Source organism: Salvelinus alpinus, chromosome 9 (genome assembly GCF_045679555.1).
Source record: "Salvelinus alpinus chromosome 9, SLU_Salpinus.1, whole genome shotgun sequence".
Lineage (NCBI taxonomy): Eukaryota > Metazoa > Chordata > Actinopteri > Salmoniformes > Salmonidae > Salvelinus > Salvelinus alpinus.
Genome location: NC_092094.1, coordinates 33,026,956 through 33,052,463, shown reverse-complemented (window position 1 = coordinate 33,052,463; position 25,508 = coordinate 33,026,956). Strand labels below are relative to the sequence as shown.

Sequence of the window (25,508 nt, the reverse complement as noted above, 5' to 3'; positions counted from 1 at the left end):
CAGTAATCATGCTGGGTCAAAAGAAGTAATCATTCTGTGGCCCATCTCTCTGCCCCTTTCAGGCGGTGTCAGAGGAAGGACCTAAAAATTGTCAAAGACTCAAGCCTCCCAAGTCATAGACTGTTCTCTCTGCTACTGCACTGCAAGCGGTACTGATGCACAAAGTCTGGAACCAACAGGACCCTGAACAGCTTCTACCCCCAAGCAATAAGTTAATTAAATAGTTAACCAAATAGCTACCCGGACAATCTGCATTAACCCTTTTTGCACAAACTTTGTTTGACTCCTAACATACACTGCTGCTACTGTTTACTATCAATCGTGTTGCCTAGTCTCTTTATTCCTATTTATATGTACACATCTACCTCAATTACCTCCTACCCTGCACATAGACTCAGTACTGGTACCCTGTGTACATAGCCAAGTTATCATTACTCACTGTGTATTTATTATCACTTTTATTATTACGTGTTTTACTTTTCTATTCCTTTTCCTGCATTGTTGGGAAGGGCCGTAAGTAAGCATTTCACTGTTAGTCTACACCTGTTGTTTAAGAGCATGTGATAAATAAAATGTAATTTAATTTGATCTTGTCCTCAAATTTCCTCTGCTTATTCAGACTGACGAAAGTTGGAAGAGAGGCATCGGGACAAAATGTCTATTTACATAATATGTACATAAACTTTTCAATTTACATTAGCAATGAAATGTCCCATGCTGAGAGGGGATGGACATTCCTGCTTCGCAGCTCAAATTTACCGTAATTATCACAGTACCCACTAGCCAGTAAGCATGCAAACTATTCAACTAGCTAGCTATGCGAGCAACTTTTAATCTACCATATTGCACTCTTGATTAATGCAACAAAACCATATTACACTCTTAAATAATGCAACAATTCACAAGCATGTGCAGACGTCAAAATGGTTTATTTTCTCGTCCATCCGCTCATTCATTTGGTTGCAAAACAATATCACACCCAAAGTGGCACAGCTGCTAGCTAACGTTAGCCAACAACTCCTGCTTCATCAAGTAACTTTAGAAAAGCAAAAATGTACGTTTACCCCTCTCATACAAATATAAAAGTACAGTAACATTTTCATACAGGGTCATTAATATTATACAGCGATAAGTAGCTAGCAAGCTAAGCAAAATGTATGCATCCTCCTCACATATTACCAGGGGTGAAAGTTTAATTAATTTGTTCCTGGTACGGGACCTCCTATGTGTGTACACGCTTGTCAAACAGTCACTTCAAATGGCTCCTTTACTAGGTTACCCGTGCACGTTCATCCACTCGCAACATATTTCCAGCCTCCAAACAGTGGTGAATGGAAAGAGACATCTGTTACACAAAACACCCTGAAAGATTTATGACATTTGACGATTGTCATTACGCCACAATTTATGCAGTCACTGCTGTCGGTGCCCGTCTAGGTCACTTATCTCTGCCTTGGCAAAATCTCAATCGTGTTCTGATTTAAATGTTCTCTTCGCACCACATCACATTTTGGAGCGTAGGCTATAACGCTCGTTTTTAAGTCCATTCGCAAAATTGTCAGGCCTCTGACATGCAGTAATGATAAATAGTGGTGTAATAGCCTACAGTTTTCTTTACATTTTGTTTTAATTATTGAGATAGGGTCATATTTTACCTGTACGGTGTATTTTGCCAGGATGCCATACCAGACCGCCTTACTTTCACCCCTGCATATTACTAGCTAGCTAGTTAGCTTCGTTAGTTAACATTGGCTGACGTTAGCATTCAGCTATCTGAACCATACCTAGATTGCTCACATAAAATGCAATTTCTATCAAAAACTATGGATTTTAGCACCCAAAGAAAAGCTTGCATTTACACAAGACAAACATGGGTACAAGGAAATCATTCAATAATGGACATTTTTACAAGTGTCGGAGGTGCAGTACACCCACACTCGTCACCACTCAACTTTATTGTACTTGTACATCTTGGAGTTGAGAAATTCGGCTACTTGCATTCTTACTAGCTTTTACTTTGAAATAAATGACAGTGTTCTGAGATTCCCTTAAAGCTACGGTGTCAATTTCAGAGTAAACGAGTCTCAAATATAAGGAAAATGCCGATACATTTCAGCTGTTTAAAAAACATTGCTCTGCTATTAAGAATTTTACTGTAGAAGCATTTGACTCTAGAAGACAATTCTGCAATGCTCGGAGGAGGGGGTGAGCAAGGCTCACCCGCAACCTCCGGAGGTGGTGTATTTAGAAGACAATTCAACCGCAACCTCCGGAGGTGGTGTATTACAGTTAAAGGTCTAGCCGAGGGTATTTTCTCGAAACCTCTAGGCAATCTCTCGTAGTGAGAAGAGACCCTAGGGCACAGGCTCAGCATCATCAAAACTGTCCATTTCAACTTGAATAAATGGACAGTCAGTGCCCAATGTTTTTAAGTACATTACAATACATCTTGGTTAATAACATTCTTTGTTCAATTGGCCATTTAGTGAAAGTAGATTTTTAGGCCATTTAATGTAACTGATGGTTGCCCCATAGCTCTGTTGGTCGCCAGGGGAGCCCTGGACAGTACTGTATATGACACTGGCCACTATTATCCAGGTAGAGGGTCATGCGTTCCTATTGGTAATGCCAGGATATCAGCCTCCCCGGTCCAATGGCTGACAAGAGGTCGTCATTTTATGACCTAGTATTTCCCATGTGGCCTGGGTTATTGTCTTAGCCAGCTGCTTATTTAGGTCAGTTTTATGGCTTGAAAACAGAGGAGGGTCAAGCCCGCTCTCATATCAATACATAAAAATTGTAACGATTCTCGTGGGCTGAAGGAAGAGTGGACCAAGGTGCAGCGTTTAAAGTGTTCATGATTTAATCCAAAAAACCACATCGAACAAAAACAACAAACAGGAGAACAAAAGCGAAACAGTTCTGTCTGGAGCAGACACAAAACAGAAAACAACTACCCACCAAACACAGGTGGGAAAAGGCTACCTAAGTATGGTTCTCAATCAGAGACAACGATAGACAGCTGCCTCTGATTGAGAACCACACCCGGCCAAACACATAGATATAGAAAACATAGAACAAAAACATACAATGCCCACCCCAACTCACGCCCTGACCAAACCAAAATAGAGACATAAAAAGGATCTCTAAGGTCAGGGTGTGACAAAAATCTACTTTGGTCCACTAGCAAATAAACTTCTAGATTACATTTACTCCAATCACCCCCTGGTCAGATAAAATGTACTCATTAAATAACAGTGTTGTTCCAAAGCAATAACATCAAAGCAGCAATGCTGCAAGGTTGATACAAGTGTGTCACAGAGTGTAACATGCAGAATACAGTAATACTGGTATAGGTAGATGATGATTAACATGGTGCTCTACAGATGGACACCTTTTACATTTGGCCTGTTTAAGACTGTATTTATACAGCTATAATTGGGTTTTTTGTGCACTGTGCTTACATATTTATCTTGGGTTGTTTGAGGATAGCAGAGAATGTTAGTTTGGAGAGAAGATGGTTTTATATGGATGTACCAAGCACACAATAATTTTTAGACAGAAGAAGGGAAAGTGTTTTTTAAAGACTTGTTTAAGACTTACCATTTAATAGTATAGATGTACTGTATGAATAGAAAGAATCTGTTAATTATTTTTGTAGAAACTACAGTCTACACTTCTCTATACCAGGATTGGGCTAGGAACAGCGATTGAAAATTGATGAACTGAATTGCTCTGCAAGGACACAGCATTCAGTTAGCAACTACAGAGGAACACTGTAATTGATAATACACTACATGTATATGGACACCTGCTCGTCAAACATCTCATTCCAAAATCATGGGCATTAATATGGCTATAACAGCCTCCACTCGTCTGGGAAGGCTTTCCACTAGATGTTGGAACATTGCTGCGGGGACTTGCTTCCATTCAGCCACAAGAGCATTAGTGAGGTCAGGCACTGATGTTGGGCGATTAGGCCTGGCTCGTAGTCGGCGTTTCAATTCATCCCGAAGGTGTTCAATGGGGTTGAGGTTAGGTTCTTCCACTCCGATCTCAACAAACCATGTCTGCATGAACCTCGCTTTGTGCACCGGGGCATTGTCATGCTGAACAGGAAAGGGCCTTCCCCAAAGTTGGAAGCACAGAATCATCTAGAATGTCATTGTATGCTGTAGCGTTAAGATTTCCCTTCCCTGGAACTAAGGGGCCTAGCCCGAACCATGAAAAACATCCCCAGACCATTATTTCTCTTCCACCAAACTTTATAGTTGGCACTCTGCATCTCCTGGCATCTGCCAAACCCAGATTTGACCTTCGGACTGCCAGATTGTGAAGCGTGATTCATCAACGCATTTCCACTGCTCCAGAGTCCAATGGCGGTGAGCTTTACACCAATCCAGCCAACACTTGGCATTGCACATGGTGACCTTAGACTTGTGTGCAGCTGCTCAGCCTTGGAGACCCATTTAATTAAGCTCCTGACAAATAGTTAATGTAATGACATTGCTTCCAGAGGCAGTTTGGAACTCAGCAGTATGCGCCTCAGAACTCGGCGGTCCCGTTCTGTGAGCTTGTGTGGCCTACCACTTCGCGGCTTAACCGTTCCGGGGAAGCTCTAGCAGGGAGAAACTTGACGAACTCACTTGTTGGAAAGGGGGTATTCTATGACGGTGCCACATTGAAAGTCACTGAGCTCTTCAGTAAGGCCATTCTACTGCCAATGTTTGTCTATGGAGATTGCATGGCATGTGCTCAATTTTATACACCTGTCAGCAACGGGTGTGGCTTAAATAGTTAAATCCACTTATTTGAACGGGTGTCCACATACTTTTGTATATATAGTGTACCTTCGGAGAGCAGAAATACGGCACGGCTTTCAAGATGTGTGTTGATGTTTGGAATTAGATTGGAAAAGTGATATGATATGCCTAGTTGACTTTAAAATGCTTCAGATGTGGCTTCATTTGATATCACATTAAGCCAGAGGCTGCCTGGCTGCCACCCTGAGCAGTTGAATCATATGCAATGTCAATAACCTCAGTGTTCCTATTTAGCACGTTTTGCTATCCAATTAAATGTGTAACCTAATTGATGACTAATATCCGGTTCACTCTTTACAGTCCTGTATACGTTAGTTACCAAAACTTATCGGATTGTATGACACAAATGCAAGGCATTTCATTTAGCATGTTTAGAATATGCAGACCGATGGCACAGCTGAATATGCTAAAAATGATAAACATTTATACTTTTACACATGGTCCCCTCAGTGATCTAACGATCTCTCTGTGTCCCCTGACAACAGTACATCAAGATCCCCGCCCCGTCCCCAGATGCCCCGGACGCACTACGAGTCTTCTCCTTCTACCTGTCCAGTGATAGCAAGGACAAACCTCAGGCCAGCTTCGACTGCACACACCAGTATGTCTCAAGGTAAGCACACACCACTGTTTTCACAGTCAACCACAGCCAGTTCAGTCAGATTGTGACCACAGGACTTCTGAGACACTGCTCTCTCTTACACTCTCTCTCCCATTGCCAACATAAGTAACCCTTGTCACAATGTGACCGCTTCAAATTACAGCTTATCCTCAGACAATGTTTCTTACCATTGCATGTATAATACAGTTCAGTCTTATTTTAGAACTACTCATAAACTCTGTCCTTTTGATTTAAGTAATTTTTGTTGAGCTCTTTTTTGTCTTTTGAGTTACTGTAAGCACCTATTTAGCATACTGTGTTGTTAAAGTTTGACAGTTGAGGTTGGTTGTCTCTAGACCTTTGACTTACACATGTCTGAGGACAGTGAGATCACAGTGTTTGGAACCATGTAGGGTTAGTTTGAGGGGTAGAGTTGTGACGCTCTGTTTGCCCTGCAGCTCAAAGTCTTGTGGCTTTACAATACTTCACTTGTTCTACAGCTTAATGCCTTAGCATAGGATGTGAGGAACAAGCATGAGGACAGAAGTCACAGAACCAGTCATGGGAGTGAGACACATGTCATATGTAGACAGAATCACACAAAACACATTTTCAAGAAATGCTGTATTGATTTGGAAGTAGTGTGAGATCTTTTGCTGCTATGTGAGCCTGATCTTATACTTGCCTCAGGGAGGGCAGGGAGCACCTGGAAGGCCAGGGCAGTATTCAGGACAAGATCACTGTGTGTGCCACTGATGACTCGTACCAGATGACCCGGGAGCGCATGTCTCAGGTGGAGAAGGACATCATGAGCAGGTCGGCTATCGAGATCAAGCCAGGCTCCACACGTGGTAAGTCTGCAGTCACAGGCTGCTTTTTCCTCTGCTGGCTGAGCTATGTCCAAACCAGCGTCACACCGAGCCCTTTACCTTTGGGGATCAAGGGCAAAATAATGGAGGAGTTGTAATGTTCTCTGAAAGCTTCTAATCCATCGCCTTTTACCATCTTGTCCTGCTGATAATTGCCATATGGTGTGGAAGTTATTGCATAGTTGATCAAAGTACTGGGTTGCAATTATTCAAGCGACAGGGAGGCCTCTTTTTCTTCTTCTTCTCCCTTCATTTAGGCCAGATTGCTCAGGCACGCTGCCAAACCTGCCTGCCAGCTCCATTCATGTGATTGAGTTTGCCAGAAGTATGCACTAACAAGTCTCATGCTGAGTGGATGAAGTTCTGCCTAAGAGTTTAATTACAGTAGCTGCGATTCAATTAGTTTTCATCAGCTGAAATACTGAATTATTGTTTGCAGATTCTCTGAAGCAAAGGCCATAATTTACCATAAGTAGTTAAGAACTGACGAAGATCAGAATCAAAACCTGTTTGTGCCACTATGTAAAGAAATTATTGTGGGAGCATATTTTTTTATTTAACCTTTATTTAACTAGGCCAGCCAGTTAAGAACAAATTATTATTTTACAATGAGGGCCTACCCCGGCCAAACCCTCCCTTAACCCGAACGACGCTGGGCCAATTGTGCGCCGCCCTATGGGACTCCCAATCACGGCTGGTTGTGATACAGCCCGGTATCGAACCAAGGTCTGTAGTGATGCCTCTAGCACTGAGATGCAGTGCTTTAGACTGCTGCGCCACTCGAGAGCCCAGCATAGCAGTGCTGTAGATATCTTTATACAGCATGTGGGACCATTGGGATGTGCATTAGTTACATGTCATGCAGGAGGATGCATACACAGGTATACTTCTGTGTCTTCTGGTGGGTTCTAAATGGACATGTTACCGATGCTGTGTATTATAACCTGAACAGACGTGTAGAACTATGCTGTCTTTATGACACAATATGCATTTGTGGATTTAAGGCACGTAGAGCTCTTCTTTGCAGACACTGACAGTTTTACAGCTTTACACATATTGTCTAAAACATAAATAGAACATACTGCACAATCCATTTTCTACAGCTGTTGAAGCAAGCAGCACATTTGAACTTGTAGTCAATTAGCAGACGCTCTTATCCAGAGCGACTTACAGGTAGTGCATTCATCTTAAGATAGCTAGGTGGAACAACCACATATCACAGTCATAGTAAGTACATTTTTCCTCAATAAAGTGTGTGGGGGGGGGGGGGGTGCTGTGGGACCAGGGACTCTGCTGTCCTGGCTTCAGGGGAAGCTGGCTCTACCATTGGGGTGCCAAGACAGAGAAGAACTTGGACTGGTCTGGGCTGAGCTGCCTTCCCGTAGGGGTGGGAGTGCCAAGAGACCAGAGGTGGCAGAACACATGACATGCCATGCTGTTGAAATAGGCTTCTTGAGGGCTGTTGCACAATCCTGTTAAAGGTAGATGTTAGTCAAGTGAAAAGGAGGACGTCCACTTGCAACCTCAGCCTGGGAACATTGACATTGGTTTCATAAGGTTTAAGGCACACAACTGGACTCACTTTCCCACAGCATGGACAGGACAGTAATGCACCCATTCAAAGGGAACTGAAATTAAAGGGTCATAAACTATATGTCATATGCGCTACTGTGCACACACACTTCCTGTGGCAGCCAGCAGTATTTTTGTGGTACAGTAATTCTATGGCTATCTCCTCATGTTTCAACATACAAATGATGGTTTGCAGGAAAATGGCTATCATTTAGTTTTAATGTATGGCTCAAATACTTTCCCAGTGAAAAGATTGAAGAAATTCTGTAAAAGGCATTTTAAGGTAATCTCTGACCATTACTGTAACTGTACAAAACTGTCTTATAAAGGGAATGTGTTTTAGTTTAACATATTCAGTGGTGATAGAAGTATAGTGAATCTCCCACCACCTGTCTGCTAGTATTGAGGTTAAGAAGGGTTAGGCCTGGTTAGTTCAGTTAGTGTTGGGTCTGGTTAGTCCAGGTAGTGTTGGGTCTGGTTAGTCCAGGTAGTGTTGGGTCTGGTTAGTCCAGGTAGTGTTGGGTCTGGTTAGTCCAGGTAGTGTTGGGTCTGGTTAGTCCAGTTAGTGTTGGGTCTGGTTAGTCCAGTTAGTGTTGGATCTGGTTAGTCCAGGTAGTGTTGGATCTGGTTAGTCCAGGTAGTGTTGGATCTGGTTAGTCCAGGTAGTGTTGGGTCTGGTTAGTCCAGTTAGTGTTGGGTTTGGTTAGTCCAGGTAGTGTTGGGTCTGGTTAGTCCAGGTAGTGTTGGGTCTGGTTAGTCCAGGTAGTGTTGGGTCTGGTTAGTCCAGGTAGTGTTGGGTCTGGTTAGTCCAGGTAGTATTGGGTCTGGTTAGTTCAGGTAGTGTTGGGTCTGGTTAGTCCAGGTAGTGTTGGGTCTGGTTAGTTCAGGTAGTGTTGGGTCTGCTTAGTCCAGGTAGTGTTGGGTCTGGTTAGTCCAGGTAGTGTTGGGTCTGGTTAGTCCAGGTAGTGTTGGGTCTGGTTAGTCCAGGTAGTGTTGGATCTGGTTAGTCCAGTTAGTGTTGGGTCTGGTTAGTTCAGTTAGTGTTGGGTCTGGTTAGTCCAGGTAGTGTTGGGTCTGGTTAGTCCAGGTAGTGTTGGGTCTGGTTAGTCCAGGTAGTGTTGGGTCTGGTTAGTCCAGGTAGTGTTGGGTCTGGTTAGTCCAGGTAGTGTTGGGTCTGGTTAGTCCAGGTAGTGTTGGGTCTGGTTAGTCCAGTTAGTGTTGGGTCTGGTTAGTCCAGTTAGTGTTGGGTCTGGTTAGTCCAGTTTGTGTTGTGTCCGGTTAGTCCAGGTAGTGTTGGGTCCAGTTAGTGTTGGGTCTGGTTAGTCCAGTTAGTGTTGGGTCTGGTTAGTCCAGTTAGTGTTGGGTCTGGTTAGTTCAGGTAGTGTTGGGTCTGGTTAGTCCAGGTAGTGTTGGGTCTGGTTAGTTCAGGTAGTGTTGGGTCTGGTTAGTCCAGGTAGTGTTGGGTCTGGTTAGTTCAGGTAGTGTTGGGTCTGGTTAGTTCAGGTAGTGTTGGGTCTGGTTAGTTCAGGTAGTGTTGGGTCTGGTTAGTCCAGTTAGTGTTGGGTCTGGTTAGTTCAGGTAGTGTTGGGTCTGGTTAGTTCAGGTAGTGTTGGGTCTGGTTAGTCCAGTTAGTGTTGGGTCTGGTTAGTCCAGTTAGTGTTGGGTCTGGTTAGTCCAGGTAGTGTTGGGTCTGGTTAGTCCAGGTAGTGTTGGGTCTGGTTAGTCCAGTTAGCGTTGGGTCTGGTTAGTCCAGTTAGCGTTGGGTCTGGTTAGTCCAGTTAGCGTTGGGTCTGGTTAGTCCAGTTAGCGTTGGGTCTGGTTAGTCCAGTTAGTGTTGGGTCTGGTTAGTCCAGTTTGTGTTGGGTCCGGTTAGTCCAGGTAGTGTTGGGTCCAGTTAGTGTTGGGTCTGGTTAGTCCAGTTAGTGTTGGGTCTGGTTAGTCCAGTTAGTGTTGGGTCTGGTTAGTCCAGGTAGTGTTGGGTCTGGTTAGTCCAGGTAGTGTTGGGTCTGGTTAGTCCAGTTAGTGTTGGATCTGGTTAGTCCAGGTAGTGTTGGATCTGGTTAGTCCAGGTAGTGTTGGGTCTGGTTAGTCCAGTTAGTGTTGGGTTTGGTTAGTCCAGGTAGTGTTGGGTCTGGTTAGTCCAGGTAGTGTTGGGTCTGGTTAGTCCAGGTAGTGTTGGGTCTGGTTAGTCCAGGTAGTATTGGGTCTGGTTAGTCCAGGTAGTATTGGGTCTGGTTAGTTCAGGTAGTGTTGGGTCTGGTTAGTCCAGGTAGTGTTGGGTCTGGTTAGTCCAGGTAGTGTTGGGTCTGGTTAGTTCAGGTAGTGTTGGGTCTGGTTAGTTCAGGTAGTGTTGGGTCTGGTTAGTCCAGGTAATGTTGGGTCTGGTTAGTCCAGGTAGTGTTGGGTCTGGTTAGTCCAGGTAGTGTTGGGTCTGGTTAGTCCAGGTAGTGTTGGGTCTGGTTAGTCCAGTTAGTGTTGGGTCTGGTTAGTTCAGTTAGTGTTGGGTCTGGTTAGTCCAGGTAGTGTTGGATCTGGTTAGTCCAGGTAGTGTTGGGTCTGGTTAGTCCAGGTAGTGTTGGGTCTGGTTAGTCCAGGTAGTGTTGGGTCTGGTTAGTCCAGGTAGTGTTGGGTCTGGTTAGTCCAGGTAGTGTTGGGTCTGGTTAGTCCAGGTAGTGTTGGGTCTGGTTAGTCCAGTTAGTGTTGGGTCTGGTTAGTCCAGTTAGTGTTGGGTCTGGTTAGTCCAGTTAGTGTTGGGTCTGGTTAGTCCAGTTTGTGTTGTGTCCGGTTAGTACAGGTAGTGTTGGGTCCAGTTAGTGTTGGGTCTGGTTAGTCCAGTTAGTGTTGGGTCTGGTTAGTCCAGTTAGTGTTGGGTCTGGTTAGTCCAGGTAGTGTTGGGTCTGGTTAGTCCAGGTAGTGTTGGGTCTGGTTAGTCCAGTTAGTGTTGGGTCTGGTTAGTCCAGGTAGTGTTGGGTCTGGTTAGTCCAGTTAGTGTTGGGTCTGGTTAGTCCAGTTTGTGTTGGGTCCGGTTAGTCCAGGTAGTGTTGGGTCCAGTTAGTGTTGGGTCTGGTTAGTCCAGTTTGTGTTGGGTCCGGTTAGTCCAGGTAGTGTTGGGTCCAGTTAGTGTTGGGTCTGGTTAGTCCAGTTAGTGTTGGGTCTGGTTAGTCCAGTTAGTGTTGGTTCTGGTTAGTCCAGGTAGTGTTGGGTCTGGTTAGTCCAGGTAGTGTTGGGTCTGGTTAGTCCAGTTAGTGTTGGGTCCGGTTAGTCCAGGTAGTGTTGGGTCCAGTTAGTGTTGGGTCTGGTTAGTCCAGTTAGTGTTGGTTCTGGTTAGTCCAGGTAGTGTTGGGTCTGGTTAGTCCAGGTAGTGTTGGGTCTGGTTAGTCCAGTTAGTGTTGGGTCTGGTTAGTCCAGGTAGTGTTGGGTCTGGTTCCAGGCTCACTCAATCATCATCACTTCTCTGCTGGGTATGGTGCCAGTCTGACGTACATTACTCATGGTCGTGATACACTACACATTGGTGACAGATGGGATGAGGAACACCCATACAATATCAAGCTGAGCCATTGTATAGTCTTTGGTGTGACCGTACATTTTGGGTGAATGCTACTGTTTTGGTTTCAATATTATCAACATGGTTGTGTCCAAACATGCGACTACTCTAATGAATACTCAGGGAGAAAAAGGTGTAGATTCACACGCAGAGCACGGCAGGTGTTAATTGCACCTTCGCAGAAGGCAGGAATCGTGGTCACAGGCAGGCAATGGTCATACACAGGTAGGCAAACAGGCAGGTGAATCAAAACTAAGACTGATGGCTATAACTGGTTCTCACAAACGAGCTAGGAAAAGGCTTTGTCGAGTCAAAACGAACAATACCTCACAAAGGCACAAACAGAATGAACTGAACTAAATAAGGAGCTGATGAGACCAGGTGAGTAACTAACACAGGTGAAATCAATGAACAAAATGAAAGACAGGGCAAGGTTGACTAAGAAAATATATACAGAACCTTACAACTACTGTATCTAGTTACTGCTTTAAAAAAAAATTGAGCATTTTTCACAAATATTTTTCAGCAACAAAGGAACCAACCCTTATCATATTTCTAATAAGTTAAGTATGTTTTAGTCAAGCATGTTCAGTGTTCTGCTGGTTTCGTGTAAAAGCTACACAGTAGACAGACTGGCGCTTTGCAAACCTTCCCATAACCAACTACATGACAAGCATATTGAATTTATTGTTGTTCGCGTCTAGTCGCTGCATGTTTAAAATGTGGCAACACAGGCTATTTCACTACACTACAGGAAGATATTGGACTGTGAATTGTATGTGTCTTGAACCACAGTAGCTGTTACGACAAGCTCTGGAAACTGCATTGTATTTGGCTAAAGCAGAGATTTACCCTCAGGCCCAGAGTTGATTAAAATTATACCCTTTAATCTTACTGGGGTGCATAGTATATGTTGATGATATCCTCATTCCTCACATTATGAAAATGTCAGGAAGTTTTATGTAACTGTCATATAGGCGCCTTGAAGAATAGACATTTTGAAGACTTATTAATTAACCAATATGGTTTTAAAGCTAGAATCCTTAGCTGAAACAATAACAAAGCATTTCCCCCACCTCTGTTTTGGTAAAATACTGAGTGATTGGCCTTGAGAAATGAAACCACTCTCAGACAGCTATGGATGCAAGGACTGACCATCTATGATGTCAAAATTATCATTTTAACCATGCTTTGAGGCTATACAGTGTGTTTACATTTACAGTTGAAGTGGTAAGTTTACATACACCTTAGCCAAGTACATTTAAACTCAGTTTTTCACAATTCCTGACATTTAATCCTAGTAAAAATTCCCTGTCTTAGGTCAGTTAGGATCACCACTTTATTTTAAGAATGTGAAATGTCAGAATTATAGTAGAGAGAATGATTTATTTCAGCTTTTATTTCTTTCATCACATACCCAGTGGGTCAGAAGTTTACATACACTCAATTAGTATTTGGTATCATTGCCTTTAAATTGTTTAACTTGGGTCAAACGTTTCGGGTAGCCTTCCACAAGCTTCACACAATAAGTTGGGTGAATTTTGTCCCATTCCTCATGACAGAGCTGGTGTAACGGAGTCAGGTTTGTAAGCCTCCTTGCTCGCACATGCTTTTTCAGTTCTGCCCACAAATTTTCTACAGGATTGAGGTCAGGGCTTTGTGATGGCCACTGCAATACCTTGACTTTGTTGTCCTTAAGCCATTTTGCCACAACTTTGGAAGTATGCTTGGGGTCATTGTCCATTTGGAAGACCCATTTGCGACCAAGCTTTAACTTCCTGACTGATGTCTTGAGATGTTGCTTCAATATATCCACATAATTTTCCTCCCTCATGGTGCCATCTAGTTTGTGAAGTGCACCAGGCCCTCTTGCAGCAAAGCACCCCCACAACATGATGCTGACACCCCCGTGCTTCACGGTTGGGATGGTGTTCTTCAGCTGGCAAGCCTCCCCCTTATTCCTCCAAACATAATGATGGTCATTATGGCCAAACAGTTCTATTTTTGTTTCATCAGACCAGAGGACATTTCTCCAAAAAGTACAATCTTTGTCCCCATGTGCAGTTGCAAACCGTAGTGTGGCTTTTATGGCGGTTTTGGAGCAGTGGCTTCTTCCTTACTGAGCGGCCTTTCAGGTATTGTCGATATAGGACTCGTTTTACTGTGGCTATAGATACTTTTGTACCTGTTTCCTCCAGCATCTTCACAAGGTCCTTTGCTGTTGTTCTGAGATTGATTTGCACTTTTCGCACCAAGGTACGATCATCTCTAGGAGACAGAACGCGTCTCCTTCCTGAGCGGTATGATGGCTGCGTGGTCCCATGGTGTTTATACTTGCGTACTATTGTTTGTACAGATGAGCGTGGTACCTTCAGGCATTTTGAAATTGCTCCCAAGGATGAAGCAGACTTGTGGAGGTCTACAATTTTTTTTCTGAGGTCTTGGCTGATTTCTTTTGATTGTCCCATGATGTCAAGCAAAGAGGCACTGAGTTTGAAGGTAGGCCTTGAAATACATCCACAGGTACACCTCCAATTGACTCAAATTATGTCAATTAGCCTATCAGAAGCTTCTAAAACCATGACATGATTTTCTGGAATTTTCCAAGCTGTTTAAAGGAACAGTCAACTTAGTGTATGTAAACTTCTGACCCACTGGAATTGTGATACAGTGAATTGTAAGTGAAGTAATCTGTCTGTAAACAATTGTTGGAAAAATGACTTGTGTCATGCACAAAGTAGATGTCCTAACCGACCTGCCAAAACTATAGTTTGTAAACAAGAAATTTGTGGAGTGGTTGATAAACGAGTTTTAATGACTCCAATCTAAGTGTATGTAAACTTCTGACTTCAGCTGTACATTGTTTCCAAACATTGGAGTGAAACAAGTTTTTATTTTGAGTTCTGATGGGGTAAAACAGTTCAACTAAGCTCATAAGTCATTTATAAGTTATATTCTTCAAGAATCAATGGGTACATATTATTAATTTAGAAGTCCAAAAATGGATGTAGCAACTGCAGATTCTAGCTTTAACATGATTACATTCCATTTGTGCAACAACTGTAGACATTTAGGTCAAATGGAGTGCATGGAGCCAGACATTATTTTACAGAGTATGTAAATCATCTAGGTCCATGTGTCATAGAGTGAATCAACTCGTTCACGTAGTGTACAGTGCAGCTGGGTTCCAGCTTTACTTAATATAGTAGATACCAGTTATACCAGAACCACTCTGCTTCCATGAAGAGGCTGTGCTTTTCGTCCTATAGCAACCTTCAAAGCAGAGCTTCAACTTTTTTAATGAGATCAGGGTTGGGAGATATATCTATAAGCACCGCCACGTCCTGCTGGCTTGGAGCCAGGAGAATTAGTGCTGCAACAGGAAGAAAAGGCCTTTGTGTATGAGTGAGCAGTGAGGTGCTTAAGTTTCCATGCTCCTCTGCTTGCACAGGAGCCGGTTAACTTCACTGGCAACTCTTTCACTGAACTCCAAGCCTGGAGCTGCGCACCAACACTTAAGTTTGTATGTGTACATGAGGCAGTTTGAGTTCTGGCTAAACATGTTTGTTCAGACGCTATTTCCTGCTAGGGATGCAAGGTGCTATTCCTGTGTGCAGTGTTTGCATACTGTATTTATGACAGACATCTGTCAAGACAAAGCACATCAGGTTTTGCTTCTGGCCCTTGTCTCACACATTATACCAGGCCTTTTTTGCATAACTGGCCTGAGGATTGGCCTGATGTTGAGTTGCTGGGCTCAGAGAAGTGTCCGTCTATTTTGAATCCTGTTCAGAGGCAGTTAGAACAAGCATAATCCTCCCATCCCGCTTGTCACATTTCCAGTGTACTGCTTGGCTTTCTATGAGCGCTTTAGATCATCCAAGTGATAATTGTGGTAATTGCTGAAACTTTCACTGACTGACAAGAGCACTAAACCACTACTCTTTACTTGGTAACAGTAGCTTAGATGTGTAAGAAGGTAGCTTTTATGTCTATAATATTGTTTGTATGTCACTAACATTGTTCTCATCAAATGGCACCTCTCTGTGTATCTACTTTTCTCTGTCAGGTAAATGTGTGAAGATCCAGAGGAAGCAGGGCCTGTCCTCAAGCATGGACAGCAGCAGCAACAAGCACTCCCCCAGCAACAAGAAGAGCGGGGCCCCCAGCCCAGTGGCCCTCAGGCCCCTAAGAGACCGTATCATCCACGTCTTGGCCTTGAAGTTCTACAGGAAGCCTGAGCTGCTGCTGTGGCTGGAGAGGGAGAGGGCCAGTCCTAAGGACAAGGCTGACCTGGGAGCAGTACTGGACGATGTGAGACCTCTAAAACACGACACGACACTAAAACTGTACTGTGGCACTAGGCTGCAGGTGCATGGTAGGCGCTGGTTTCACTGAGTGGCGATCAAACTCAATAACACACAACTTTTGCATATTGTAGTCCAATTGTCATACATTTGAAATTAATAAACCTAATCTATTTAGGTAAATGAAACACATGTAAAACATCACATCAACTTTAAAAGTGCCCCTGGGATTCAGGTGCATTTATAAGCCATTCTAAACCCCTCTAGGGGTTCCAAATGTAGACACTGCAAAGTAGCCTCGCTCTCTCTCGCGCGCTTTCTTGCTCTCTCTCTCACTTTCTCGCTCTCTTTGTCACAGAGCCATTCTATTTGTGGCTCTAACTGGACACAGTGCTGGTGTAAGTGCTGTGTTTACTATGAATTACTTGTTAATAGTGAACAATGTATTATTGAACTTTGACAGCCTGCCAGTTGATCCTTTTTTTTAACCAGGGTCAAAACTGCAACCAGTGCTTTAGAGACAGACGGTTAAAATGTGTTTGTCATTGATTTGCAGGTTGCTAAACTGAATCCCAAAGACCACAGCTTTACTCTGAAGGATGAGTTCTACAGTCATGTCCAGAAGGATTGGCCCGGTTACCTAGAGGAAGAGAAGCAGCTCATCCATAGGCTCCTGGCTAGGTGGGTGTGGCTTGTACTTCTACTCACCCATCTTCTCTACCATCACACTCTCCTTCTCATTCTCACCAGTGAATATTTAAATATTTCCCTCTATATCAACATGATGTTGGGGTCGTGGTGGAGAGCCCACCTTGTCTGTAGTTTATTTTAATGTAACATTGTAAGCTTCAGTACTTGGATGATTACCTCTCCTCAGTAGCGGGGGGGCTCTGATGCTTTTTGACAACGTGCTGGCACTAAGACTGCAGGCCCACTGGATTACTGTGGCAGGCTGCTGTGATCATGTTGAAAGGAGAGACTCTGAATGACTATTTCTCTGCACAGATAAATGTCTTAATGGGGGGGAGAAAAATTCTCTGCATGGTGTTGCCAAATAGCATTAATGTAGAGGACAGCAGCCTGGCTGAGCTTTTCAGAATGAGAGAGTGGACATCATTTTGGATGGATGTCCACGTCCTGCCTGCTTATTGTGCAACTGTTGCCCTTCTGTTTACAATACTGACTCAGATGTTAGAAAGAGCGTTTTGAATGTACAGGATACGGGTGCTGTTGACTTGCCTCACAACTATATGACCGTTCTTGAATCATAATGAAGAGCCTTTTCCTATAGTTTATCTCAGAGAGAAACTTCATTTGGATGTGATTAGTATCAGAATCCAACCAGGCTGGTAGCCTAGTCTGTCAGAGGATCTCATGTCTGGAATGTCCTGAAAGCCAGTGGTGCTTCCAGCAGATTCCATTGATCATCTAGTTAAAAAGGTAATGTGGCTGCTGTGGGAGGTATGATGGAATTCTGATTCCAGTGAGATTTCTGTGAGGAAGGAGCTGGAGGAAGCAGATTGCCAGTGGAGAGAGGAGTGTTTAGCCTAACATAGCCTGCATCTGGCACCATTGTTCTCCTCACTGAGATGACTGGACACTGCTCCGCCTTAGTGCCTGTCTGTTACAGATGTAATCTACAGATAGCCTAACACTTTGAAACATGCTGACAAACTTGTCAGTTTCACTCTGAGGTCAAGTGTAGAAAACTGGTGTGTTGTAAAATATTTTGGAGTGTAATGTCTGTCTGACAGCATGGTTATATTTGTTCTTTTGCAAATATTAATATAAACAGCCACATCTAAGGCATACTTTGCTTGTAATTTATGTATCTTGATCCTGAAGTTACAGTAACCAAATGGTTCTTTCTGTTTAGTTGTGTTATGTTTTCATCTGTGAACATGGCCCCACCTCTTTCACTTCACTGGAGACATACAATTGCAGTTGGAGTTTGAAGCATTATTTACAAACTAATACGTCTGTCCAAAGTCAAGTTTAAAGCTTCAATTATCTTCCCTAATATAAACGGAATAGCAAAGTAAAAATGTCTTCCCCTTCTAATGTTGCAGGAAACTGCAGCCACTGAGCAGCAGTAGCCAGTTGAAGAGTTTCCAGTCAAACCATTCATTCCACAAAACCCCTGGGGATTCTCCGTCACAACTCAGCCCGGTCAAAACTCCCTCTGTGGTAAATACCCACCTTCCTAACTCTAAAATAATTTCTACATCCTGCCCTTCCTCACTGTTTATTTTCTTGAGATTCATTAGAAATGAAAGAGAATGCAGAGATTAATTTCAAGGCTTAAATTATTTCTGTTTGATTAGTGGATCACTGTTATGCCTTTTGACAAGACATGGGCCTACTGCAGAATAAGATTGAGTACAGAAGAAATGAGAGGAACGTTTCTTGGTGTGGCAGCATCTGCTTTTTATTTATGGGAGTGCTGGAGGCAGTTCAGTCACTGCCGTTTTCAGGAGCCAGTTAGGATGTTTTAATGGTTAGTCTTCGCCAAAAAGTCTTACAGGTAAAACCTCTTCTCTACCCCTTCACATAGAAACGCCCATTTCCCTCTGAGCTATCTGATTGTCAGACCCCCAAGAAGCAAAGACTATTAGACCACAGTTTACCCCTGCAGTCCCTTTCCAATGGACACCTTGGTCCCATTGGAGCCCGTAGCTCATCTGGTCCAGGCAACACCAGTGTACAGACCAAAACAGAGTTTGAGAGAAGCAACAATCACATCCAGGGAAGCCCTAATGGTCTCTACACACGGCACAAACTGGATGGTTCCTCCAGTATTCCCAAGCTGGAGAGGACAGAGCCGGTCCCAGCAGTACCAAGCCCCAAGGCCCCACAAACTGAGCCCTCCATCTGCACTGACCAGCAGCTAGCCAACGGCCAGCACAAAAAGAAGAAGTCCAAGAAGCACAAAGACAAGGAACGGGAGCACTTAAAACAAGACTGGATAGAGAACAGTCCCGACCTGAAGCAGAACCAGGAACATTTCAATGGTAAGAAAAGCTCCCTCTCATTCCAAATGTAACTTTCAACTAAATCATATAATTTTGAGTCCTTGTTGACTAGAATGATAGCAGAAACAAACATGTTGATAATGATACGGTAATCATATCCAAGGGTATATTTACAGCAGAGTTTCCGATAGCCGGTAGTAGCTGATCATTTCTTTTTAAAAGCCAATAAATAAAATTGCCGCCGGTCAATTGTCCGGGTGAAGAAAAAATCCTAGTGCGAAATAATGCTTTTTATCCTATTCATTGATGGAAATACCAGTCAATGTAAATACATTTAACTGGTCATGCTTATCGGTCTATAGGTACATTTGCATAATTTAGGGGAATTAAATTGGCACTTGTGTACAGTATATTTGTTATGTATCTTATTCATCACACACGTACAGCATATCAAACAACAAACCATCTTGCAATGAGCTGGAGGCAGTATGCATTTTGAAAACATACTTAATTGTTTGAAACCTGAACATTTTAAAACATATTATGAGGGATGTCCTACCTTGCTTCAAAGTAGCCTAGCCAAAATCAGACCCTATCTGTGGCGGCAATTATTTTATATAAACTTCTTTTCATTGTCCAGTAGCCTAGCCAAAATCAGACCCTATCTGTGGCGGCAATTATTTTATATAAACTTCTTTTCATTGTCCAGTAGCCTAGCCTAAATCAGACCCTATCTGTGGCGGCAATTATTTTATATAAACTTCTTTTCATTGTCCAGTAGCCTAGCCTAAATCAGACCCTATCTGTGGCGGCAATTATTTTATATAAACTTCTTTTCATTGTCCAGTAGCCTAGCCTAAATCAGACCCTATCTGTGGCGGCAATTATTTTATATAAACTTCTTTTCATTGTCCAGTAGCCTAGCCTAAATCAGACCCTATCTGTGGCGGCAATTATTTTATATAAACTTCTTTTCATTGTCCAGTAGCCTAGCCTAAATCAGACCCTATCTGTGGCGGCAATTATTTTATATAAACTTCTTTTCATTGTCCAGTAGCCTAGCCTAAATCAGACCCTATCTGTGGCGGCAATTATTTTATATAAACTTCTTTTCATTGTCCAGTAGCCTAGCCTAAATCAGACCCTATCTGTGGCGGCAATTATTTTATATAAACTTCTTTTCATTGTCCAGTAGCCTAGCCTAAATCAGACCCTATCTGTGGCGGCAATTATTTTATATAAACTTCTTTTCATTGTCCAGTAGCCTAGCCTAAATCAGACCCTATCTGTGGCGGCAATTATTTTATATAAACTTCTTTTCATTGTCCAGTAGCCTAGCCTAAATCAGACCCTATCTGTGGCGGCAATTATTTTATATAAACTTCTTTTCATTGTCCAGTAGCCTAGCCTAAATCAGACCCTATCTGTGGCGGCAATTATTTTATATAAACTTCTTTTCATTGTCCAGTAGCCTAGTCATATTAGCAACCCATGCTAGTTGTTGCATATTTGATCTCCCCTCTTTCTAAATATCTACCCCAACCTACATGTACATATTACCTCAATTACCTAGACTAAACTGTACATTGACTCGGTACCGGTACCCCCTGTATATAGCCTCGTTATAATTATTTTCTTAATTCTTATTTTTCTTAACTGCATTGCTGGTTCATTTGATTTGATATTTTCATCTCTGTCACATGAAACCGCTTGCATGTGTGGTGCCATTTTGACAACAGTATTTTCCCGCTAATTGTATTATGGAGCGAACGTTCGTGCTTATAATGTGAAGAAATAATAATTAATCAACATTTATAGCTAAATGTTCTGCTCTGTTGCAAAATAATCATTGCTTTTAAAAAATATATATATATTTAGCCTAAGCCGACTGGTTGTATGCATTTGGGACCTGTCGTCCCACAGCTGTCCCAGAGTTTGTTTGGAATAGGCATTTTTTTCTAGACAAGCTGACCAATAGAATGGGTCAACGTTTCTACTATGGGGGATAGTAGATTGACATAGACTAGTGATTTTGCTGCTCATTACTCGTCTTGTTGTCCGAGGAAAAGTAAATGTGGACAGTTATTCTAACATCTACAAAGTGCACGTCAGACTTCGGTAAGAAGGATCGCACAACATTGCATCCTTGACTTGCATGTTCTGTTAATATGAATGACTATAATCTAAAGGTGATTTCTGTCATTCTAAGCATCGTAGGTGGACGCCCTAATCAGGTTACGTATACCAAAGCACATGGGTCCGGTAAATTAAAACGCTGCCGGTCAAATATCCGGCGCCACATTTTCCTAACGGAATCCCTGATTTACACTACTTCTGGCCTATGCCCACATGGAAATCAGAGCAGTTTAATCATTAGAAGAAGCACCTAATCCGTTTATTTGAGCCAACAAGATTACAGCATAGACTGCCCAGTATTTGTATACATACGAATAAACACTTTCCATATATACATAAACATTGTCAAACACTCTCTGCATGTTCAAAATAGCAAAGATCACAGTCAAAAGGTCTGTTTTTATTACCCATATTTATTGCAGTAGTAAAACTACTACCTCAATTGGAAAAGTATTATGAAACTTCAAAGGGACCTGTCCCAAATAGGTTAAGTGACTTATCTAGAAGGCTCATGGTGAATTGCTGTAGGTTTTCAACAGAGTGACACTAATCAGTGAGCTGAGGAACATTTCCAGTGGAAAAGGGTGCTGTGTATGTAGCTTCTGCGCCGAAGACGTGGATGTCGATTAAGGCAGCCCCTCCCTCACCTCTCTGATTCAGAGGGGTTGGGTTAAAAGCCGAAGACACATTTCAGTTGAAGTCATTCAGTTGTACAACTGACTAGGTATCCCCCTTTCTCTTTCCACTAGCACCCCCCATTCCTTTCCCTGGCTAGTGTGTACATGATTGACTGTGGAACAGCTGGGTGACCCACGGTCCATCGAGTCAGCAGGCTGCTCTGCCTCCCAATCTGGGGCGCTGCTGGCGTCACCGCCTGCCTTGGAGCAGGTCTCTTATCAGTAGCACTGATAAACGACTCCATCAGCCTTAGTATATGAGCTTTTTCACGTTTGCATTGGCAGATTACATGAACCTTTTTTTCCTCTGCTTGTGTTTATCTCCAGACCATGAGGGGGCTAAAACACCTGTCACTCGTACGTCACCGGAAGAGCTGCCCGACTATTTCATGTAAGTTCAAACACACTGCTTCATTCATAAGTCCTCCAGAATCCCCCTGGGTTGCTGAGTGGCGCTGCTAGGTTGATCTGTTTTTTGAAGCCCATTCAAACTGTAAACATGGCAGAAGTGAAGCCAGTATGTGCTTTCAAAGTCTCAGGTTCTGTTACTACCATCTGTTGCTTCAATGTTTTCTTTAATGGGTTGACTACTTTAAAACCACTTCTGTTGTGAAAGGAAAGTGATTTGTTCAAAAAGGTCTGGATTCAGATTGAAAACATTCACATAAATAGTGGAAAATGTGAACGTTTAAATGGTCTGTCACATGTTCAGTAATAACAGAGCTTCACAGAGAATGACTTAGAAAACAAATGATCTAATGTCTTACATTTCCACATCTTGAGAACACATCTCTGTGAAATCATAGCTGAGTCAAAGGCCATTCATTCTGCTAATCTGCAGTGCCACCTGCTGGAGAGATGAATGCATGTTTATATAGATGGGTTGGTTGATTCCTGGATGTTCTGGTTTTCAGGGGAAATAGAAAGAGAGCCTGTGACACAACTTCCACTTTGGACGTTAACAAGGCGACACTCCATCTTAACTCATTTACTGGTTTGGTTGAACCTCCCCTGATAGTTTTCTCTTCTTCTAATCAAGATCATTATCTAGGGGATCTAGTTTAAGGCGTTTATTTTACGCCTGCTACGTGGCATAAAACAGACAGGGGTGGTTTAGATTATTACATGGAAACTATATTTAATCTCCAATGTTTGTTGAAAACGTAAATAAATGTGCACAATGAGCACTTGTTTTCTCTCAAATACTGTCTACATTCTGTATATTTCTGGCCCTTTCTGACCTCCAGACAAGCTTCAATGCCATACAACACTCCTTCCGTGGCCTCCAACTGCTCTTAAATGCAAGCAAAACTAAATGCATGCTCTTCAACCGATCGCTGCCTGCACCCGCCTGCCCGTCTAGCATCACTACTCTGGACGGTTCTGACTTAGAATATGTGGACAACTACAAATACCTAGGTGTCTGGTTAGACTGTAAACTCTCCTTCCAGACTCATATTAAGCATTACATTTACATTTACATTTAAGTCATTTAGCAGACGCTCTTATCCAGAGCGACTTACAAATTGGAAAGTTCATACATATTCATCCTGGTCCCCCCGTGGGGAATGAACCCACAACCCTGGCGTTGCAAGCGCCATGCTCTACCAATCTCCAAAATTAAATCTAGAATCAGCTTCCTATTTCGCAACAAAGCAGCCTTCACTCATGCTGCCAAACATACCCTCGTAAAACTGACTATCCTACCGATCCTTGACTTCGGTGATGTCATTTACAAAATAGCCTCCAACACTCTACTCAGCAAATTGGATGTAGTCTATCACAGTGCAATCCATTTTGTCACCAAAGCCCCATATACTACCCACCACTGCGACCTGTATGCTCTCGTTGGCTGGCCCTCGCTTCATATTCGTCGCCAAACCCACTGGCTCCAGGTCATCTATAAGTCTTTGCTAGGTAAAGCCCTGCCTTATCTCAGCTCACTGATCACCATAGCAGCACCCACCCGTAGCACGTGCTCCAGCAGGTATATTTCACTGGTCACCCCCAAAGCCAACTCCTCTTTGGCCGCCTTTCCTCCCAGTTCTCTGCTGTCTATGACTGGAACAAATTGCAAGAATCACTGAAGCTGGAGACTCATATCACCCTCACTAACTTTAAGCATCAGCTGTCAGAGCAGCTTACGGATCATGGCACCTGTACATAGCCCATCTGTAAATAGCCCGCCCAACTACCTCATCCCCATGTTGTTATTTGCTCCTTTGCACCCTAGTATCTCTACTTGCACATTCATCTTCTGCACATCTTTCACTCCAGTGTTTAATTGCTAAATTGTAATTATTTTGCCACTATGGCCTATTTATTGCCTTACCTCCCTAATCTTACTACATTTGCACACACTGTATATAGAGTTTTTTTATTGTGTTATTGACTATACGTTTGTTTATCCCATGTGCAACTCTGTGTTGTTTGTGTCACACTGCTTTGCTTTATCTTGGCCAGGTCGCAGTTGTAAATGAGAACTTGTTCTCAACTGGCCTACCTGGTTAAATAAAGGTGAAATGAAATGAAAATACATCATTACAGTTGTTGGTTAGCTAGCTAGCGAATTTTTGCCATATTAGCATAGACATGATATCAGTCAAAACACCTCAAAACAAGACATGGTATCAATAACAAGATACATTGACCTGAAACAAGCCACCTACACTTCCCCACATGGCAGCTTTTTGCCATTGTTGCTAACTACTGTATCTGGCCATCCAGAATAACAACAATACACAGCCTTTTGCCCCATTGAAGTGTGCGCATCGTTTTCGTGATGTTGACAGCTAACCTGTCTATTTCTACCTCCTGATGTGGCCATTCCACGTTGCCTGTCACAGCTGGCCAGACTAGACCAGACCATAGTGGATGGATGCCATGGGCCTGTGGTTGTTGAAATGACAGCTCACAAGATGTTAATGTCTCTCTTTCCAGAATGTACAACATCATCACAGCCTCAGAGCAACGGCAACAGTACAAGGAGGATTTCTGTGCGGAGTATGATGAGTACAGGGCCCTGCATCACCGGATCGGTACTATCACAGAGATGTTTGTTCAGCTGGGCTCAAAGATCAACACTCTCTCCCCCGGTACACAGGAATACAAGGTATGAGCAAGGAACTGACGTCACTTCCATACACAAAACAAAACACTGTTTCTGTTTAAACATTTAAAGACCTGGCTTGATGAACTTTCAAGGGCTTACTAAATGTCTTGTATTTTTCTTCCGTTACAGCTCATGGAGGACCAAATACTGCAGAAATACAGAAAATATAAGAAAGTAAGTAATGCATGAGCAGGGAATATTATTGAATTATTTTATAGCCTGTCTTATCTATTATAGCCTGTATGGTTATCACAAAGAACTTTGACTCATACCAGTGATATTAATGTTGTTATTAGGATCAACAGTGTAGGAAAAAGTACCCAACTGTCATACTTGAGTAAAACTAAAGATACCTTAATAGAAAATGACTCAAATGACTAAAATTGTAAGTCACCCAATAAAATACTACTTGAGTTAAAGGCTAGAAGCATTTGGTTTTAAATATGCTTAAGTATTCAAATCTAAATATAATTGCTAAAATATACTGAAGTATCGAATGTAAAAGTATAAATCATTTCAAATTCCTTATATTAAGCAAACCAGATGGCACTATTATCTTCTTCTTATTTTATTTTACGGGTAGCCAGGGGCATACTCCAAAACTCAGACATCATTTACAAACGAACCATGTTTAGTGAGTCTGCCAGATCAGAGGCAGTAGGGAGGACCAGGGATGTTATCTTGATAAGTGTGGCAATTGGACCATTTTCCTGTCCTGCTAAGCATTAAAAATGTAATGAGTACTTTTGGGTGTCAGGGAAAATGTATAGAGTAAAAAGTACAGTACATTACTTTCTTTAGGAATGTATTGAAGTAAAAGTAGTCCAAAATATGAATAGTAAAGTACAGATACCCCCCAAAAAACTACTGAAGTAGTACTTTAAAGTATTTT

General features: G+C 42.6%; 1 protein-coding gene across 1 annotated transcript in view; it reads left to right on the top strand.

Moving 5' to 3' along the window:
• The window catches only part of LOC139584670 (RNA polymerase II elongation factor ELL2-like), a 49,643-nt gene that overhangs the window by 20,567 nt on the left and 3,568 nt on the right, over positions 1 to 25,508 (top strand). The window contains exons 3-11 of the mRNA XM_071416788.1: positions 5,309 to 5,436; positions 6,115 to 6,275; positions 15,482 to 15,726; positions 16,276 to 16,400; positions 17,789 to 17,906; positions 18,274 to 18,730; positions 21,832 to 21,895; positions 24,445 to 24,616; positions 24,746 to 24,790. Coding sequence (XP_071272889.1) covers positions 5,309 to 5,436; positions 6,115 to 6,275; positions 15,482 to 15,726; positions 16,276 to 16,400; positions 17,789 to 17,906; positions 18,274 to 18,730; positions 21,832 to 21,895; positions 24,445 to 24,616; positions 24,746 to 24,790 — 1,515 coding nt within the window. The remainder of the gene's footprint in view (positions 1 to 5,308; positions 5,437 to 6,114; positions 6,276 to 15,481; positions 15,727 to 16,275; positions 16,401 to 17,788; positions 17,907 to 18,273; positions 18,731 to 21,831; positions 21,896 to 24,444; positions 24,617 to 24,745; positions 24,791 to 25,508) is intronic.